Genomic DNA, 19,352 nt, shown 5'->3' with positions numbered 1-19,352 from the left:
AAGCATTTGACTCTATTTGGCATAAGGGACTAATATACAAATTAGTTCAAACGAATTTTCCAAGACCAGTTATCAATATAATACAATCATTCCTCTCTAATAGAACCAACGTAGTACATATCGGGAATGCACATTCCACATCATTCAATCCAGCCGCAGGAGTACCTCAAGGGAGTGTCCTCTCACCAATCCTGTTCAACATTTACATTTCGGACATCCCTGCCGACGAAAACTGCACCCAATATCTCTACGCTGATGATTATGCCATCAGCGCCGAAGGGAAACACTCAAACAGTATCACTAATAAACTCAACCGAGGTCTACGAAAATACGCCAAATATTGCAAACAATGGAAACTGAAAATCAATAGCGCAAAATCGGAAGCCATATTCTTCACTAGATTCACTAGCCAACGACGAATACCGAATCGATGCACGAAAATCAATAACACTGAAATCCAATGGAACCAGTCAGTAAAATACCTTGGAATACTTCTCGATAAACGTCTTACCTTTCAAACGCACATAGAATACATAGTTCAAAAATGTGAAAAAATATTCCGAAGCATATACTGCTTCATCAATAGAAAATCCAAACTGTCCACTAACAATCAACTTCTAATCTGCAAATCGTTAATCAGACCGGTCATATCCTACGCAGCCCCAATTTGGACAGACTGCGCCCAAACACACCTTCGAAAATTACAAACGATCCAGAACAAATTTCTAAAAACCAACCTCAACCTACCTCCATGGCATAGAACTTCAGACATCCACAATATAAGTAATATCCAACTGCTTTATCAGCATATCGCCAAACTGACAACTAGTTTCCACCTTAAAAACAACAACAGAATAGATCAGGCACGCAAAAACACACATATCCCCAACCCATCAAACCTCCACAACAACAATGTAAATACTTAGAAAATAGAAAAAGTAATTGTAAGTTAGATAAGGTAGGATAAGTTAATTATAAAAATCCATCGCCGCAGGTTTTTAAATTTTTCCTGCATTTACCGTCTATCCACCAACAACGGTCAAATAACCAAGATAACGTTACCACCAGTTGTTGGCGACGGCCGGGGTTGGCCGGGGTTGGCCGGGGTTGGCCGGGGTTGGCCGGGGTTGGCCGGGGTTGGCCGGGGTTGGCCGGGGTTGGCCGGGGTTGGCCGGGGTTGGCCGGGGTTGGCCGGGGTTGGCCGGGGTTGGCCGGGGTTGGCCGGGGTTGGCCGGGGTTGGCCGGGGTTGGCCGGGGTTGGCCGGGGTTGGCCGGGGTTGGCCGGGGTTGGCCGGGGTTGGCCGGGGTTGGCCGGGGTTGGCCGGGGTTGGCGACAGGAACGACAACCGCGGCCTCTAAACATGAAACATAGGAATCAACCGAGCAATCAACTACGCCGGCGGCTCTAGAAAACTCCAAAAACAGCACGACCATAGGCCCAGGATGCAGTTTACTCTACAACCGGATGTGGACAACGTTTCCCATGTACACCAACTGACAGTGTTGTATGCTTCTACGTTGTATGCTTCTGTGTTGTATGATGTGTTGTATGCTTCTGTATTGAATGTTGTGTGCCCGTTATGCTTCCTGAAGGACCATGGATGGAATAAATGATGACGATAAATCAGTTCGATGTGTTAAATAACTTGAAACAGCTATTCAGTTACTGCGTTATAATATAATATAATATAATAGAGCGAAATCGTCTTGCCCGTAGCAAAGATGGCATCCTCTTGCGAATCCTGTTTCCCTTGCCTGTATTCTTCGCCTCATCCTATTAGTCGCTTTACTCAAGTTGATAATGGCTTGTACGCCAATCAGCAAGCATTTCATTTGACAGCTGACGTCCAAAGACAGTTGCCTGCAACCATTGCCGCATCTCGTTTACATAAAGTCCGAGCGATATCTGTTCGGGATAGCTAAAGTAATGAAACGTTAATTAAGTATTTAAACAACTTGACACGAGCAAACGTGCTGTTGTTTTGCGCAGCCTTTTTCTTTTACATAGTGGATGCTGACAGCCATCGCTACGCGGTTCTGTTCACGATGGCGTAGATAGTTGTTGACATCTTTTTAATTAAACTTTTTCATTATTTCAGCTATCGCTTCTGATTTATGTACGTGAGATTCGGTGGCACTAGTAGGCAACCGTCTTTACTAGGCACGAGAGACAAGACAAGACAGAGACAAGACGTGGCTGCCCGAAGCAAATTCTAGCCATTCTTGGCGAATTTTGGCGATACCGCAACACAATTTCGGTCAAATACATCGCCCAATATGGGTCTTTGCAAATGTCCCAAGAGGCAGATTACGACCCAGTTTTGCTTTGAACATCGTGTGAACGTCTGCGAAAATTGCATGGTGGTGAATCATACGACGGTAGGTTACTGCAGGAGTACTATACGGGAGGAGTTGCTACTTATTTTTCATCCACTTTCTCTTACCAGTGCACTGTGCAATCGTACATTCAATGGCTGAAAGACAGCGATTTTGATTCCAATTGTACCCTTTGCGGAAGCCTCCGTACTAGTGACGATTGCGTTCGACTAATATGCTATCGTACGTAAACTCGCAAAACACACTTCCGATTCGCTCACTCTTTCTTTCGTATGCTATTTCGTTTTGCTGTTCCAGATGTGTTCCATTGGAAATGCCTCAACGCTCGACAACAACTTTTACCAGTGAATACAGCTCCTGGCGGTCACACTTGCCCAATTTGCAGCGATTCTATTTTTCCACCCGGGAACCTAGTGTCACCGGTGGCTGACGTGTTGAGAGTGCGACTCGGGCAGGCCAACTGGGGTCGAAACGAACTAGGACTGCCTTTGGTAGGTAAATGACATATAGAGATCCTTTACAGAGTTTGCAATGTGTTGCTTCATTATAGCTACACAGTGAACGAATCTTAAGCACCACTAGTACGAACACCAATGCAATGTCATCGAGCTCAGGCGCAGCTTCGGCGTCCAACGGGGCTACTGTGTACGGAAATTCATCCCAGAACCGAATATTGCACACCACTAATTCATCACTAGTCAACAAGGAACGCCCGGAAACGCCACATTTAATAGTGAACCTCGATCCTTGCGCGAACGTCGGTAAGTGGGCGAGTGGGCTGATCGTTAAGTTTCGTTAAAATGGTAACAAGGGTTGTTGTTTTATCACTGTTGCAGCAAACAGTCGCCGGACAACTTTGCTATCACGAGAAGCGCCGATCGGCGGTTCGGATCGCGATGACAATAAGTACAAGCGTCGAACACCACAGGAAATCTTCTCGCGCTGGTCGCGCCGGTTGTACGCACCGTCCGTGAAACCGATGTGGCGAAAGACATGGTTCCTCGTCGTCACCGGATTGCTAGGCTTTATGTGTATCGTCTATGTTATGGACACGTTGGCACGAAGCGATGCCGGCGAAGGGTTTGGTGGTTTCATCCCAAATCGCAATCTACCACATGCCGAAGAGTGATAGTAACGCTGTGTATTCTTCCGAAAACTATCGATCGTGTGCAATTTGCATTAATGTTTTATTGTTTTATGTTGTTCTTTTAAAACGAAGTGTGCTCTGATAGACCACTTTTGCTGTAAGACAATATAAAAAATGTCATCCCTGAGCCAGGCGTCGTAGTAACAAAGAAAAAATGGTTATGAAAGTGCAAGGTTTCGAAGATGTGGTTTGTGAAAAAGTGCAGTGAGAATAACTAATGATCATTCCTTTTTGTATTCAACATTATTTTCAACTTCGTACAATATTTAGAAGTGTTAACAATATATGTAAATCACTTTTAAGCAATTCCATCACGTGTACTTTATGTATACTTTGCTCTTTTCGATTTTTAGTTTGTTTTGCTTTCCTCCCCAGAGTTAAGTTGATAAGAGAGCAATTTATTGCTGCGCCCACAAAACAGCTAACCATCAATCAACCTTCAATAATTTCTGCAATTTGCATCAATAAACTGTCCATTTAATCAACGTACCTCGGAACGCAAAGGAATCCGTTATATTGTTTTCGTCTATTTATTGGCGTATAAGGCAGCTGCTTTTGGTATACAATTTAATTTCACACTCCCGGCAGTCAATATTTTATTAACAGTTCCGTTTTTAAATGTTCGCTGCATTCGTGGTAGAGGAATTTGAAAACTATAACCGAATGCTTGTGCTTACTGTAACAGTAATTTCACGTCGCAGTATGCCTTCAAGGCGGCAGTTTCTACGTTTTTAGTATTGTTAGAATTCCTTTACTCTAAAATCTAATCAGTTTAAATGCAATATTATGGCCAAATCCATTACAAATACGCGAGAACGGTCGCAATAAATACTGAGCATCTTATAAAGTTTTTACCAAAAATTAAAGGCACCAAGCCAGGCAAATTTTGTTTCATCATACAGAACGCACGACCTTCTTTGGAATTATTGTATCAACAGTGCTGTACTGTAAGGCCTTGCTGTCCTACACCCGCTGTCTACAATTCGAATTGCTTGGCATTGACTTGTGTGTTTGTGATTTAAAACCATGTGCAAAACTTACCCAAAACTTTTACCCTAAAACTACACAGCCTATGAGCGAAGTTTGTTTCTCGCTCGCTCGCCGTCTTTTATCGCCAAATTAATGGTTTTAACTATGAATCACTTTCTGAAATCTATACCAAATGTGAAACACTACTTTCATAGAGTTCTTTGTTTTTGGCCATTTTCGCTTCGGAACGATATTTAAATATTGCTTTAAATCTTTAGTATTTTGAGAGTCCTACTTGTGCAAGCACTAGTCGCTTGGAGCACCAGGTACCCACATGATTCTTGTTTTCTTGAGGCATTTTCCTGCTGAACACCATGCATTTTGCAGCATTTTAAGGCAAGACACCATGATATGCACTCCAAATTGAACTCAATTTTCTTGTATTTTAAATGCGAGGTAAAATAGCCGAACTGACTCCGTCTGTAGCGATAACTTAAATCTCCTGTTTTTTTTTAATTCTTTCAAGGCAACCCTATCACAGGACCCCTTCTATCAAGCTGCTTTATAAACTTTAATTTACTTGCTAACTTTTAGTTTTTATACATGATAAGTAGTAAGTTCGCACTATCTAAAGGTTTGTCTCAAGCAACGTTACATACAGTAAAGGACGCACCGGAACGACTGCACCAGTCACAGCTTTGCAGCCCTCTCGCTTCATAGAAACATTAATCTGCGATTCAGCACCGTTAGGCTCAAAACAATATCGCAGCGCGATGTTCAAAATTTTACTTGGGATCATTCGGCCGCGCTAATAGATATTGATGTGTAGATCTTCGATCAATTGTTCAAGGAATTGCTGCAACTGGTAGTACGAACGCGATCGCCAGTAGATGTTGTTGAGAATCTGCTCCTTCGCCAACCGAATTGACTGCTCGATAGCCGGCAACCCAAGACGACGCGCTCGGTGTGCGAACCGATCAAACTGTTCCTTGTGGTGCGGTTTGTTCATAAGCAGCGCCACCGAATCGATCATTTTTGCCAATGTAGAAAATCCATCACCGTAGCTAACGAGAAAAGGCGACACAATGAACCATAATGCGTAATAAAGCGCGCTGTTTCCTTTCAAATTATCGATTCATGCTGACAACTGAGTCAACACTGACGGTACTTACTAATCGTTGATGTGTTCAATATTTTCGTAGAGGAAGTTAAAGGCAATCTCAGTGCCAACGTAGTTAGTGGCTACTGCTTGAAATGCGCGGACGCCGTCCTGTTTCAGAATCCCGGATGTTGGGCTGATCGTCATGTTGAGATACCTAAAACACAGCACAGAGTAAATTGATAGAGAATGATTCTCCATAGCATGTCACACAAAACCCTCCTTTGCATGCAGGTATAATATTACTCACTTGGAAAGGAGCCACGGTTTCAAAGTGCAGCCCAGTGCATTTAGTATGAGTTCCTTTTCGGAAGCACTATCCGTTTCTTGGTAGCGATCGAACGCAAAGTTCCATTCCGGTACACCACCATCGCGCAACGATGTGCAGTAGATAATTTCCTTCAAATTAGGCGGAATGCGGTTGTCGCGAAAATCTGTCATCCAGCTGCGGAAGAGCGTTTGGGCCTGCATCGAGCACTTGTCCATGCTGTACAAGCAAGCGAGACCTACCACTCGCTCGCGGTGTGTCATTTCCACGTGACTGTCGTTTGGTCGGTCATCAAATCCGAACTCGTCGAAAGCGCGTCTCAACGTGGATCGCATCACCGCTAGATACGTTTCATACGCTGGTTCACGTGCCAACATGTAGTTGATGTAGACGAGCGAACGCGTGAGCGCTGCCCACGCCGGTACATCGTGAGGGTTCTGCGTCACAATCAGGATCAGTGTGAGCGGTATGTCGTACTGGATAAACTCAGCCCGTGCCAACTGGAAAGCGTCGTCGACGAGTTGCATGCGCGTTAGGGGTGGCAGTTTCAAGAAGTTGTTGGTCAGCTTCTTCCAAGAAGCGTAATCGTAGTTCACCCTATAGTACCCAGTACGGTCAACGTTGGCGTACAAATATTCGTCCGCTTCGGCCTCCACCGTAAACGAAATGGTCTCGTTGTCATACGGGATCCAGTGCACGATCGGACTCTTGTGCTCCTGTGATTCGATGACCAACGTGAGCGGTACGTACCAACGCGTCGCGTCACTGTGTTCACGCGAGGGCAAAAGGTAGCGTTGTTGGGACACGACCAATTCCGTACCATTTCGCTCGATCGTTATAACAGGATAGCCCGGCTGTAACGTCCATGTTTCCATGATTTGTTTTACGTCCAGCGAGGCAGGCAACGTGCCCGCGCGATGCCCGTGCACCGTAAGAATTTGCCACAGATCGTCCTGCTCGGCGTTATCAAACTGGTACGTGAGGAGATACTCGTTGATCCCGAGCTTGAATGCGAAACCACCGAGAAAGCTGTCCATCATGCGTACTATCGCTGCACCTTTGCTGTACGAAATTGGATCGAATATACGTCGAATGTCGGAAGCGGTGTCAACGGGGAATGAGATCTGATGGGAGTTGCGGTCAGAGTCTTTCTCGAATGCCTCCTGCAGCTCTTTCTGTGCAAACGATTCAAACATATGCCATTGCTTTTCTAGCTGTAAGAAAAAGGTGGAATGGAAAAGCGTGAATGTAGCACCCAACAACGACTCCCAGAAACGAAGTATTCTCGAATTCCTCGCGATACTTACCGTATTCAGGCACATATAACTGAGGTAGGTCGCGAAGCCTTCTTTCAGCCAAAGATCATTCCACCAGTGAGGAGTCACAAGGTTGCCGAACCATTGATGAACCAGCTCGTGTGCCACGACCGATGCAACGGCTTCCTTATGCTTTGCTGACGAACTACGGTTGCTGTCCTCCGGTACGAGCAAAGCCGATTCGCTGCATGTAGTAAACGCAAACACCAGTTCATCAGCAATCAATCGGAACACAGTACACTGGGAGGCACTACTTACCGGAACATAATCAAGCCCCAATTTTCCATCGCACGGAAACCAAAGTCTGGTACCGCCACCAAATCGAGCTTTCTTAGATGGTACGGCATACCAAAGTACTCTTCGAGAAACGGTAGGATCCGCATCGTCAAACTATATGCGTAATTCGTCTGGTGACGTACCTCGGATCGCGTCCACACGTTCACCACCGGGCGAAAGCCCTGCGAATGCTGGGCCAGCTCTAGGTTGGACGTAATGAATGCGACTAGATAGGTGGACATACGAGGCGACACTTCGAAGTCATCCTGCACGTACCCAGGCCGCACATCGTCGGTCCGCTTGATTCTCGCCATGTTGGACAGTGTCATAAAGTGATCGCTCGGGTGGATAATCGAAATTGCAAAAGTGGCCTTCTTGTTGGGGCTATCGAAACACGGAAATGCCCTCCGGGCGTCGATCGGCGAGAACTGTGTGCTGGCGAACCAGCTCCGACTGTTTCGTTCATCGGGGTCCGCGAAATAGCCACGATAGAAACCCTGCAACGTATCGCTGAGCCGACTTTCGAACGTTAGCTCTAGCGTGAGGTTAAGCTTTTCCGGCCGTTTCACGAACATTTCATCGTCCAGGTTAATAATGTATGACGCATTGTTGCTGGTGTAGTATTGCTGGGAGACCATACTTGCCCCGGCAACACTGTTGTACACTGCGATCATAGGGAGAAAATTATTATACATGATTGTGACCTGCAGTTATGTGAGGCTTTGGATAAAATGACGTACCTTTGCACGATACGATCCGAATATCGGTAGTGTCCAGCACAATCAGCGGAACCATCCGAGTTCGCGGCACCGCATTCGGGTTCAGCGAAACATCGATCCACACCGTGCCGTTGTTGGTGGATCGTTCGATGTTTGGTTCAATGATCAATCTAATTTAAAGTAAATGTAAGCATTATACCGAATTGATTACGGTTCTGATCAGAAATGGGTGCGCGATGGTTCTTGGAGTTTTGCGTTTGATTTTTTTAATGTCACGAAATGATGTCCTGCTAGGTTTGGACAATTGACCCAAATTGACTCGTCAATAATCCTAGACTGCAATCGCTCGACAATTTCACGGAACCGCCAAAACATCCCTCAATAGAACCAGCGAATGAAAACGTACCAGTCGTCCTACTTATTTTTAGTCGTCCGACCGTCCGACATTTAACCATTCGTGTCTTGATATTTACAGTCTGTCCCGACAGTGATGTGCTCTGATGTATCCCGCCGCTTTATTTCGAAAATATCTTATCATATGTATTCCTGCATCGCCATCCACCCATCGTTTATCGATATTTACGTCCGGCGGCTTCTCCACGTCGGTTGTGGCAGACGTAGGCGTAACTAAAAGCAATCGTTCCATCCCCTATCTGCTTTCTATTCGGTTTGGTCAAACATAAGAAAACAACTTTTGAACACCGTTGTGGGGAGGTGGCGCAAACGCGCAAGCAAGACCTCAACAAGCACAACGATAATTGAGAATTCAATCGGCATCCGATAATACGCAACAGCAGCAGCCCAGCATGTAGAGGCACAGGAACTACCAAAGTACAAATACACAAATTTAGGGCCGGTATTATTAGACCAGTTTCTCGCCGACGCCGTGCTGATTGTTTGGTTACTGACTTATGCCGTCTAGCTTTTTGTTTATGCTTCTGTATTGCCCGATTCACCCAAGATCAATCCATTTAGGACGTTCTCTCGGTCTCGCATCGTCTTAACCCCGATGTTATGCTGCTGAACAGTCTGAATGTATTTTTTTTTGCTTACTCTTGTGCAATAAAACAATAATACATATATTCCAGACACACGATACACACATACCGTGTATATCTTGCTTAAGGACGGTTCAACCGTATTTCTACATTTTTCCGACATGGTTACCCACGCCTCTGATTGATTCGTCACAGTTCCAACGTTTTTTTTATTATATGATACTTTCCGACATATTAGTTTGCTGGTCCGATATTCTGAACTTACTTGTAATGCTGGGGAAACCATCCGTTGGCCCGAGAAATACGATCTTGCTTTACGACGCCGTGGTCGACGCCGTTAGCTTCCTCCTCGGAGAAATAATCTTCCTCGTCCGGATTCATATCTTTCGTACTCTGATATCCCGCCGTATTAAGACGAGTATCGGAGGGGGCACGAACTTTTGTATTTTGTAGCCGGCATTGTTTACTGCGATGCGTTTAAAAGGGATAGAAATTATAATTATGATACAGATTGTTATTATGACAGAATGTGTCGATGATGAAATTACTTTTTAAATTTAAATGTGTAAGTTAAAAAACATACTAAAAATAGTAAGCCATAAGAAAACTACTATTTTTACACAAAAAACTGCTGCATACTTCTGTTCAAACCATCTTGTACTCACAACATGGATGTGAATGTTTTCGATATGAATGACATTAGTATCGGGAAATTGCGTTACTTGTGTTATGTAATATCAAATAAAGACTTCTTGACTTTATCTACGCCACCTTCGACCTTCTGCAGCACACACACAGCTACTTCACATCGTAAACTACAGCCAAACTTATTAATTCAACGGCACCGCCATTTCCAACCTGATGGCTTATCATCAATTGCAATTTGAACCAATGTACTTTGTATCAGATGGTAACGATAGTGATGGCGCTTACGTATCTGCATGCAGCAATAGCACCAACAGCGTAACAGTGGACAAGAACAGTAGCACGATGACTCCAATCAAGCAACCGATGACGATATTTGAGCAGAACCTTCCTCGCTCCGGGTTGTTGATGATGTATTTCTGGCCATTTCTAGACTTAAGCAGGCCACCTAAAAAAAAAATCAAAGAACTTTAGATAGTTTATTCGTTTTTAGGAAAAAATAAATTACAATAGTCTTTGGATAAATTTGAGGATTCTCGCTCTGCCATTATTTCACAACATTCTCAAATCTGCTCAAACAGCCCTTTAGACTGATTGCAAGTTAACACTGAAAGCTAGGCCAAAATTGGCTGCCAATGCGTTTAATACTATTTTTGCACATTTCCTCCACGCCGTTGGAATTTTTTTTTTAATCCGGATTTGGATTGCGAAAAATAGTTGATATAGTTTGAGACATTGACACACTGCGACTGCAGAAAAAAAAAATTCAATCGAACCAGTTCTTGGGATTGGGAGCGATGTCCTAGAGATCCTCACGACGCGTCGTGATAGGAAATTTTTACAAAAAACATCTGTTTAATAGCTTCTTTTTTTGATAAAGATTTGGGCTCCGCTCCCATCCGCGGAAAAAGTCTTGACTTGTGGCTTTTGCGACTTTTGTAACATTTTCCTATTTTCTTAAGCCAGAGCTGTTCACTTCGACGAATACGTTTCGTGCCGTTTAGAAAGAACTATCGAAAGCTGCAGACAACTTTCGCCACATAGGAAAAAGTATAAATGATTGCAACAACCATTGACGCATGTGCATGAAAATGATAGAGACCTTTTCTAACAATCATATTTAAAGACACATATTTTCCCATGGGTGGTTATTATATGGGGTGGTTATCCACACTACCTTCAAGGGAGCCAAAAAGGTAAAAAGTGTGGTAACAAGTAAAGAGCCTCGTTCCTAGGGTATGTTTGTAATAGGCCGACCAAATGAAACGTTAAGCCAGCTGTGAAATGTTACATCTTGTATATGAGTCAAAAGATAAACGCAAAACCGTAACAGTAGCGTTCACCACAGCCACAGTAACATCGTTGGGTTCTCCCTGCTTCAGCAGTTTACTGGCCCTGTTTGATCAACTGTTGATAATCGAGACTATTCTCCGCCGTGGGTCGGATGCGCGCAGACATTCATCATCCTTGGGGATGGTGTCACTCAAACACCCGCGTGTCCCACAGCAATCAAGATATCCACCGCGATAAGCGTTGGTAACGCCGTGTAATAATGGTCAAAGCCCAAGATGGATCACAACGCCGGAGCAATGGGTGTGTATTCTGGGAAGATGTTTGCCGAAGATGAGTCGTTCGCGAATTAAGTGCACCATCGAACATGATCTCATCGCCTGGAGGCCATTTTTCATCACATTGAACCCAATTATCTGCAGTCAATAAAGGGAATCTGCCGGCTCGTGTTTGTCGCAGTCGCCTCTCATCGCGCAGTCGAATTCAGTGATCGAACCATAGTTTGTGGGTGCACCTTGACGGCACATGGATTCTTCAGTGATTAGGTCTAGGTGGTCTAGTAGTCGCTACCGCGTGTAATGGAAAATGTAAAGAAATGCCTCGGTCTTTTGTGGTCTTGCTATGCTTTCTCGTACTCGTAATTCGATGGTTAAAACGATGGTTAAGTCCTCAGATTTCTAATCGAATCGGATCTGAAAAATCATTGCTCATCGACCACAATCGTTACTCTTCATATGATTGTCCATTTCTGAGAGGCACCCCAGCTAATTATGTTCATGCCCATGGTTACTGGGCCACCAGGACCCTGCTCTCTATAATCACTCATTATCAGTTGGATCACTTATATAGTCAGTTGTAATCACTGCCGCTCGCAATGAGCGGGCTGTGTTCTAGGACAGGTATTTGACGATAACTCGGACAGTCGAATATCGTCATGACATTGCAATGAACGATTCAAACCGTTTCCGCAACTGTGTAGAACTGTTTGATGTAGTTCACGCATACAGTAGTATACCTCGATAGCTAACACATTGTTCAAAAAGTCCCGGGACTAACATAGAGATGGAGTTAATAATGCCATGTATATACCAAGGTTCAGAAGTACCAACCTTCAGATGAGGTGTGTCAAAATTTGACGTAATTCGAAACATAACCAAGAAAGTTGTAGTGGTTAAAATGACGCTACTTTTGCAATCGTGAAAAAAATGGGCCAAAACGAGTTTCGTGTGTTGATAAAACATTGTTTTCTAATGGGAAAAAGCACTGTTCAAGCACTCAGCAATGGCTAGAAAAACGTTATCCGGACAATTGTTGTGGTACTATTTTGCACCAAAAAATTGGCTATGAGAAAGGTTTTCTCCAAATGGGTGCCACGTTTGCCGACAATGGAACAAACGATCACAAATCAAAACGATGACCAAATTCAACGGATTAGGCTTCCAACTGCCTTCTCATCCTCCGTACTCGCCCCCGGATCTTGCCCCCAGCGACTACTGGCTCTTTACCGATCCCAAAAAGATGCTCCGGGAAAAAAGATTTGGCTCGCATGAGAAGGTGATCGCTACTACTGAGGCTCATTTTGAGTCACAAAAAAAAACTGTTCTACAAACAGGGCATTGAAAAGTTAGAGAAGCGTTGGAATGATTGTATTACACTTGAAGAAGATTATCTTGATGAAGAATTTTGCCGATAAAATGATGTTTTCATAGTTAGTCCCGGGACTTTTTGAACGATGTGTTACGCTGATGTCACCCCCACGTTTCAGGCGGTATCAGGTCAACTGTGCGCAGTCTAAGTAGACCCGCGGCCCGGCCCACCTTGGACTGTGTTGGGTGTAAAAATTGAGTTCGGGCAGATGCGGACTGCGGGCGGGATGTGCTCTACACACTTTGCAAAGTCCTACTTTCTGCGGACGGTGCACCGCAACGGCTTAGCCCGTTTCGCTCGCTCGCGATTGGCTAGCATCCGGGTGACTCATGTCGGTCATACGGTCTTCGCCTAAAGCCTTGCTTGTTAACGCAAGCACCGAGAAGTCGCCGAACAATCGAGGGAAACGGTAAACAAAGTACTCGTTCGTAGCTCATTTTCCGTCCGTTGATTTCCGAGCCACAGACGTCAGTTCGAACCGCCCTCTGACGGTGTATTGATTTGATAGCGAATCTTCATGCCGGCACCCAGTACAGCTCTGCCCGCACTAGAAATAATAAATAATAACTCGCGTAGTAGCAATATTAGTGTTAACCATATGGAGCGACCGCAGCCAACTGGTCGCTGATGGCGCGGGACTCTCGCCAGGCCTTTGGTGGGGGTGGGGGGCCGAGGTGATGGCTTGACGGCCTAGCGCCACCATCCGGTAGTAGCCACCGATCGTACCAACAACCGGATACCGAGCCGTGAACCACGGTCGCACTTGGTATTATTCACAAATAAAAGAGAGAATCACTCGCCAGCATACCGAAGATTCTAAATATATACCACAATCTCCGTTGCCGTGTACCGAGCGATGCATTCGTGCGGGATCATCACTATGGAATGGTTCCTGGCATAAAACCTTTTTATTTTTCATTCTTTCGCCCTTCCTGTTTCGCCCGCCAGGTTCGGATGTGCGGTTTAAAATGCGATACGTGGTGCTCAATGTTTCGAATCCGGCGCCCGAAGGTGTAACCACGGGCAGGTGTAAACAACCGCGACCCCCGTGCTGGACGAGAGATAGCGGCCAAGGGCCAGGGGGCCAGAGCGACGATCGCCGGACTAGTCCGTAGTAACGTGCAGGGCGCGCGGACCGTTGACATCATCGGACAATTTTTCAGTTGAGCTTCGCGTTGCAGCATCGCCGGGTGTGGGAGGACCACCATTCGCACGCAATCGCAGTCTCGTTGCAGTGTCGCGCGATGCATATTTAATTTCGCGTGAGCATCGAACAAACCCCCTCCTTGGCCAGCTCTTTAACTAACGCATATGCCCGCCACTTGCCGCAGGAATATGGTCATAATTGGCGGAACTGCCACTGGCACTGTACAGAGGAGCTGTTGCTCGCCATTCTCTCTGTACCAATTAATCGATCGCGTCAGTTTGAAACCTACCCCTCCCCCGGAACCAGTGCAACTACTTGAATGCACAAACAATGAAGTTGGTGATAATATAATAATACGATAGCACAGATAAGAGGATATCAAAATAGTGAAGGCACCAATACGTGCGATAGATGCAATGTTTGAAATGTAACCCAGACCCGGGGCCCCCCCGCCCTATTGATTGGGTGAGAAAACCGAGATATTAATCATCGCACCACTTGGAAGCCATTACTCCGCGGCGTCAGGCGGATGCAGGCGTCACTGGTGCCCATTGATTGATCCCGATAAATAATTTGAAATTGATCTTAATGAAGTGAAAGTTGGCCGCAGTGCGGGAAGCCACGGTGACTACGGCTACGTCAGGATGCTTTTTACCACCACAGAATGGATATTTAATGCCAGCAGTGAAGAAGAAGAGGAAAAACTTGCGTTGCCTTCGATAGATTTCTTCAATGTGAAGCTGCGATGATGTTCGATGATGTTACCGTACTTGATACATCGTCCATTATTCTATAAACGTGCGGCTTGCGTTCCAACCGCTGCTACGAGGCTGATTTTTTTTACGAAATTTGTACACTCTTCAAATGAACGTATGTGAAGTTTCATTACAATCTGGTCTGTGATATTTTTTTTTACAAGTCATTTAGTATCCACGTGTCACAGTATTTTTCGCTATGGATAAAATCAAGTATCGTGCAGTGACTTAATTATTATTTTTGGAAGGTTTAAAAGCAAAGGAGATTTATGAACGAATGTTGAAAGTGTATAAGGACTCTTCACCTTTAATTAGGGGGTTAAAAGGGGGATTACTGAGTTTAAAAACGGTCGTAGTAGCCTTCAAGACGATCCATGTCAAAAACGTCAAAAACAGGCACAACATTCGAAATGGTTGAAAATGTACGGGGTATCGTATTGGAAAATCGTCGAATCACTGAAAGATGTTTAGGACAAGGCCTAGCCTTCTCATTGAGCAGTATAACCAATATGTTGACTGATGTTTTGGGTTCCCAAAAGCTGTTTGCACAATGCGTACCGCATTCGCTAAAAACGCATTCGAATGCCCTTTTCTTGAACACATTTAAACCGTTTTCGATAGGATAAAATGGATTTTGTGCGTCGATTCATCACTATGGATAAGGCTCGGGCTTGGGAACCATGATCCTGAATCAAAACAAGTGGCTAAGGAGTGGTGTCCAGCTTTTTCTTCGGTTCCGAAACGAATTCGTCCAGAAATTGCCTGAAAAGCTGTTAGTATCAGTTTTGTGGGATGCGAATGAAATTTTGATTACTTTTATAACATTCTAGACCTACTGAAAGTGAAAATTCGCGAAAAAAGGACCCGGTTTAAAGAAGAAAAACATCCTCTTTCATCAAGGCAATGCACCCAAGAGCATTTTGAAAATGACAAAAATCCTTGACTTCGAATTATTGGAATATCCACCGTATTTACCAGATTTGGCCCGACTAGCGACTTCCATCTGTTTTCAGACCCAAAAAAAAAATTATGCGTGAAAAGCGCTTTCCATCAAATGATGACGTCACAACAGCTGCAGAAGCGTATTTTGAAGCCCTTCCAATTTTTTTTTTCTGTTGTTTTTTTTGTGTTTTTTTTCATGCTTTTTACTGGCAAAAAATGCAACTAAAAGTTCGCATTCCCTCAACATTAGAAGACAGTGGTCGGCCCGAATCGACGAGCAGAAGGGCTTATCTTGGACCCTCGCGGGGGGCAACTTACCCTCGTTAATGTAGCCACCGGTGTCGGATTCCAGGTTAGGTTTCATTGTTTGGCGGCGAAGATCCTGCGGCCGGAAGCAAGGGAGCGTTTCACTCGAGAACTGGTATTGGAGAAAGAGAGAGAGAGAGAGAGAGTGAGTGTTAGAAAGCAACAAACAAATAAAAAAAATCACTACATTTTATCGCGTGGCCAAGCTGCTGGAATATTGTAGAGGCGAAACCAAACACACCGGTGGCATACCGGTGAAACACTTCAGGTAGGTCTAAAAATAAACTCCAAACAGAAAACACTGCCAAATCCCGTTATGCTCGTAGGCAAGCAGCTAGCAGCTATGTCCACAGCATTGTTTCCTGCAAGACCCCAGGCAAAGAACAACAAACCCAACGCAGGCATCTGATCTCCCATTCCTATTGGTGGGTGTTAGTAAGCGAGGCACAGCGGCGAAGGGGGCAGTAATGTTTTCCACGTGCTTTGACGGTTTAAAACACTCTGGACCCGCAGTACTTCGAGCAGGAAGTGCGCGAAGTATGCTCATGTAGGTGGAATATTATGGAAATCGCTTAGCTCATCGGCAGGCTGAAAGGTGAAAATAGATGTTACGATCGTACCACAAATGGCAAGCTGCCGCACCAGGATGCGGAAGCAATATCAAGAGCTCACCAATCAGCCCATCTACACTTATCATAGCCTGCCCTTAGCTAGCCTGAGCCCCGAGATTCCATGTCTGGCGGACCCATCGCTAGATTGGGAGGGGCGCGAGGTGGAAGGAGTCAGCAGAAGTTCACGTTGCATGTAATCAAACAATCGCCGGTGTCCAGGCAGCAGGCGCCGAGACGTGAACCGTGGGCGATGAGATCGCGTGCTCCAGGCCCATCACCGGTAAGGTCACAGCCGGCGTCTGGTGCGCCTGTTACGACGATTGTGCTATTTAGCTTATGAGTTAGCATCCCTTTTTGGGGAGGGGCTGGTGGGCGCACAGCATGACAGGTAGCGACCCCGAACGGCCAACCGTGTTTCACACATTTGGCTGACTGTTGACTCATATCTGCAGCATAGTTTATTTTTACGGAGCAAAAGCAAAAACAGTTGCTGCTAGCGATATATCTCCTACGCCCAGATTCGCCGATAACAGTCCCCTGTCCAGCCCGGCCCGGCCCAGATAAACACAGACACGATTCTTCCATTTCGCGGTCACCGTCGCGGAAAGTAAACCGACCGTGGCCGCCAGACGGGAATAACAGCGAGACGGCCACACTTCACATTGTTTGTCACGGAACAAATAGTTTCCCTTATCGTATCGCCACGTTCCCCAACTACTACAGCACCGGATGCGTAGATACTGCGCAGCCGCGGCGTGATAATTCGCGCCAATCGGCCAATGTTACCTGCGCCGCGCCAGGCTGAAGCTAGTTTGAGTAAATAGATGATAAGATGCCGCCTGCGGCGACGGCTAAGGATAGTTGGCTAATAAATGTGCCCCGGAAAGTGCTGGACGGTCTGGGTAAACAAATGCTGGCTTTTAAGCTCAGCTTAAGCCAAGCAGATTGCCGTAAAGTCAGTACCACGCGTGGAAGGACGTGCCAAGCGTGACACAAATAGTTCCCACAGCGACACGCCGGTGTCCGGTGACGTCAGTTTGCTGGGCAGACTAAAGATAGCGGGGCTGCCCGCCCAACATCGGAAAGCTCGACACCCACCACAACCCCTTGGGTGCTGCCTTGGGGACCTGCGGACCAGTCTGTGCCATCGAAGACATGAAGACCAATCAGCGGGCGTGACGAATGATACTGCAACACTCTGGCTGGCTTGAAGCGAAAAGCAAAAAGATCAAGGCAGGCTGGTGAGGCTGCCCAAATATGCTGAGGCCAAGCAGGCCGGATCACCACATGCGTGCCGGGGAGATCTACAAAACAACACGGGCCCACGCATTTTGTCTTTGTCCGTTACATTATTCCGCTTCCTTTACATAATCTTTCTTAGCGGGTTTCGTGACCGTCGCAGAACGCTCCACGGTGCCCGATATTTCACCACGCTCCAGTTCCAGCAAAAAAAAAAAATATGTGTAAAACATGTCTGGGATACTTCCTGTAACCGAGAACCTGAGGCAATTAAGCGCATAACTCGCCAGCGCCGTGACAGCTTCACGGCCACACGGAGCAGGCAGATTGGCAGACTCGAAACTGTCGCATTCACAACCGGTGGGCTGGGAGTTTGGCTAACAAGCACGTGGTACCGAAGTTTGGCCGCGACGCGTAGGCTAGCAACCCGTTTCCGATGCTCCGAATGTTCGGGACCTACGGATCAAAAGTTCTAGCCGGTTCTAGCAAAACCACGCAGCAGTTGGTTGGGTTTTGTCGGAGTCACGCGAAGTCCTGTCGGTGCCAAGGAGCTATCCTAGGGGCACTAGCATGGCGCACTGCCACAACGGGCTTCAGAGAGAGGTTGATAGAAGTGTGATTGAACGGATGATGCGTTCGTTGCACTTTCCGGCACTAAGAACCGGAGATGCAACGCTGGAACGGGATGTTGGGGGGGTTGAAGGCACGAAGGCCAGCCTTCGGGAAAGTTTTTCAGGGCGTAGCTAAAGGCTAAATCGACTAAGAACGTGCTGTTTCGTGACCGCAACGCTACAAAGGCAGAACCATTTTTCTACATTCTGCTGCTCAAGTGTTTCTTCTTCTTCTCGGCGGCTGACTTTTGGTGCGCCTTTGGGTGCCTCTTTTTCGACCCCATAAATCCTGTCACAATAATGAGGGCAAAGGAAAACTTGTTCGAAGGCGACGTTCGACAATTGGAACGTGGAACGTGGGGTAGGGCACCAGGATTTGAAGGAAAACCCACAACCCACATATACACTGCGTTGTTCTCGCGCACATCCCAAACATCTACCTCACTGCTGCTGTTGCTGCGGGTCACCGATCGAAAATTAAGTCGTGCAATCGGGGAACAAACGGTTTTTTCTCGTCCAACTCCCGGTTCAGCCACACGTCACACGCGACACGAGCAGACGCGCACAGACAGCCGCAGACCTGCGCTCCGGTTGCGGTTTACCCAAGAACTGAGCGGCTCCGAGAGCGGCCGGCGCCAGTTTATCAGCCCGTCAGGACCACGTGTGCGAGAAAGCGGAGAAAGACACGCGGAGAACGGCCAAGAGAGAGAGAAAGAAAGAGAGAGAGAGAGGGAGAAGGAGAGCGAGAGCGAGAGAGCTGGAAAGAGAAAGGGGGAAAGAGAGGAGCAAGAGCGCCACTGAGTAGCTCTCACTCACTCTCTCTCTCTCACTGTGTCCGTGAGTCAACAGTGTAAATATGCCAGACAGAATGCCAGAATCGAGCATAGCGCTTCAGGAGACAAAGGTGTTCCTGGCGACGGGCCGTTCAGTTCACTGTGAAGCGATTTCAAAGCAAGGAATCAAATTACAA

General features: G+C 46.1%; 2 protein-coding genes across 2 annotated transcripts; one reads left to right on the top strand and one right to left on the bottom strand.

Annotated features, from left to right (window-relative positions):
* The first annotated feature begins 2,170 nt into the window (after window positions 1–2,170).
* LOC131213945 (zinc finger protein-like 1 homolog) lies at window positions 2,171–4,064 on the top strand. Its single transcript, XM_058208186.1, has 5 exons — window positions 2,171–2,379; window positions 2,448–2,559; window positions 2,635–2,828; window positions 2,888–3,098; window positions 3,174–4,064. The coding sequence occupies exons 1-5, from the start codon at window positions 2,278–2,280 to the stop codon at window positions 3,464–3,466; spliced, it is 912 nt and encodes a 303-aa protein (XP_058064169.1). The 5' UTR covers window positions 2,171–2,277; the 3' UTR covers window positions 3,467–4,064.
* On the bottom strand, window positions 3,981–18,900 carry LOC131213355 (aminopeptidase N). Its single transcript, XM_058207382.1, has 10 exons — window positions 18,823–18,900; window positions 15,934–16,033; window positions 10,123–10,282; window positions 9,455–9,655; window positions 8,213–8,361; window positions 7,455–8,136; window positions 7,188–7,380; window positions 5,863–7,094; window positions 5,626–5,769; window positions 3,981–5,517 (listed from the first exon to the last, which is right to left on the bottom strand). Exons 2-10 carry the CDS (start codon window positions 15,977–15,979, stop codon window positions 5,262–5,264), a joined length of 3,063 nt encoding a protein of 1,020 aa, XP_058063365.1. The 5' UTR covers window positions 15,980–16,033; window positions 18,823–18,900; the 3' UTR covers window positions 3,981–5,261.
* Between the last annotated feature and the right edge of the window lie 452 nt (window positions 18,901–19,352).

Source organism: Anopheles bellator, chromosome X, assembly GCF_943735745.2.
Source record: "Anopheles bellator chromosome X, idAnoBellAS_SP24_06.2, whole genome shotgun sequence".
Lineage (NCBI taxonomy): Eukaryota > Metazoa > Arthropoda > Insecta > Diptera > Culicidae > Anopheles > Anopheles bellator.
Note: the sequence above shows the minus strand (reverse complement) of the source record. Positions and strands in the feature narration are given on the sequence as shown.